The 1,136-nt window shown below is 39.3% G+C and overlaps 1 protein-coding gene across 1 annotated transcript in view; it reads left to right on the top strand.

Moving 5' to 3' along the window:
- The first annotated feature begins 510 nt into the window (after positions 1-510).
- The window catches only part of LOC142341111 (uncharacterized), a 1,698-nt gene continuing 1,072 nt past the window's right edge, over positions 511-1,136 (top strand). The window contains exon 1 of the mRNA XM_075391991.1: positions 511-1,136. This exon is cut by the window's right edge and continues 1,072 nt beyond it. Within this exon, the coding sequence (XP_075248106.1) occupies positions 513-1,136 (624 nt within the window). The 5' untranslated portion in view covers positions 511-512.

The following is a 1,136-nucleotide window of genomic DNA, read 5'->3' as shown; positions in this document are numbered from 1 at the left end:
GCTTAGTGACGGTAGCATGAGGCGGGGGGGGGGGGGGGTCGAGAGTTGCGAGGGCTGGATGGGGGGAGATCAAATCGTATGGAAAAGCGGGTAAGGAGGTCAAACTTTAAAGCTTAAGAACTGCCCTTGACGCCATGAAATTGTCTCCTCAAAACAGTTTTGGTGAATCGGATACTGAGAGACTAATAAGGTGTAAGTCACTAAGAGAACTGCTCAGCCGTTTAATGCCCTCCGGTCTTTACCTGTTTATGCCGTTTTTGAGGACTTAAAAAGGAGTTGAAAGTATCAGCCGAAAAACTTTTCGAGCGAAAAATTGTATCAAATAGACCATATGACTAATATAATTGCTACAAACTTCGTTTGAGAGAAATTATGAACTATGCTCTGTTTGTAAGGGAAACTGTTGACGGTGTTTTACTTTGTTGCATGTTTACTTTTGGAATTGATTACTCCTGTTAACTATCCGGTTTCACTGTAAAAAATGTTTCATACTCTGAGGTAAATAGCAATACATGGGTTTCACGGAGAAAATATTATTGACTTTTTTAGATGAATATCTTATGAACAATAAACGAAAATCGACTTCTCAACTGGGAGGATCTAAATCGAAGCTTTCGAAGAAGAAAGATGTCAAACAGCAGTCGATTCACTCTTTCTTTGGAGGTGGACCTCAGGTCAATAAAACAAAAACGCCGTCCAAAATATCTTCAGTCAAATCAACTAAAGAAGCAGAGGTGGTTAGTTTGAGTAGTGATGATGAGAATTCTTGTGATGTACAGGCTTGTGAGGTTATAGGCCAGGAAGACAATAAGAAATTGGAAAAGGACCCGAATATTTCATCCGATAAACTTGACTCAAAAGAGGATGAGAAGGATAGTATAAGTTATTCTCCTCTGCTCGATGAAGAAGTTCAAGAAGCGTTGAGTGACCTGGAAACAATACAAAACGATCAGGAGATTACGAAGGAGGTGATACCAAAAAAGAACATTAATGGCAAAACTTGTTCAAGTCAGCTGATTTCAGTTGCAGAGAAGTTAATACCAGCTAAAAATCCAAAACAGTACAGAATATCGAACAATTTTGCGGGAATCGACAATGGAATGAAGAAATGTCCCTTCTATAAAAAGATCCCAAGC

The sequence above is a fragment of the Convolutriloba macropyga genome, chromosome 6 (genome assembly GCF_964194025.1).
Source record: "Convolutriloba macropyga chromosome 6, txConMacr16.3, whole genome shotgun sequence".
NCBI lineage: Eukaryota > Metazoa > Xenacoelomorpha > Acoela > Convolutidae > Convolutriloba > Convolutriloba macropyga.
This window is presented reverse-complemented; position numbering and strand designations above follow the sequence as displayed.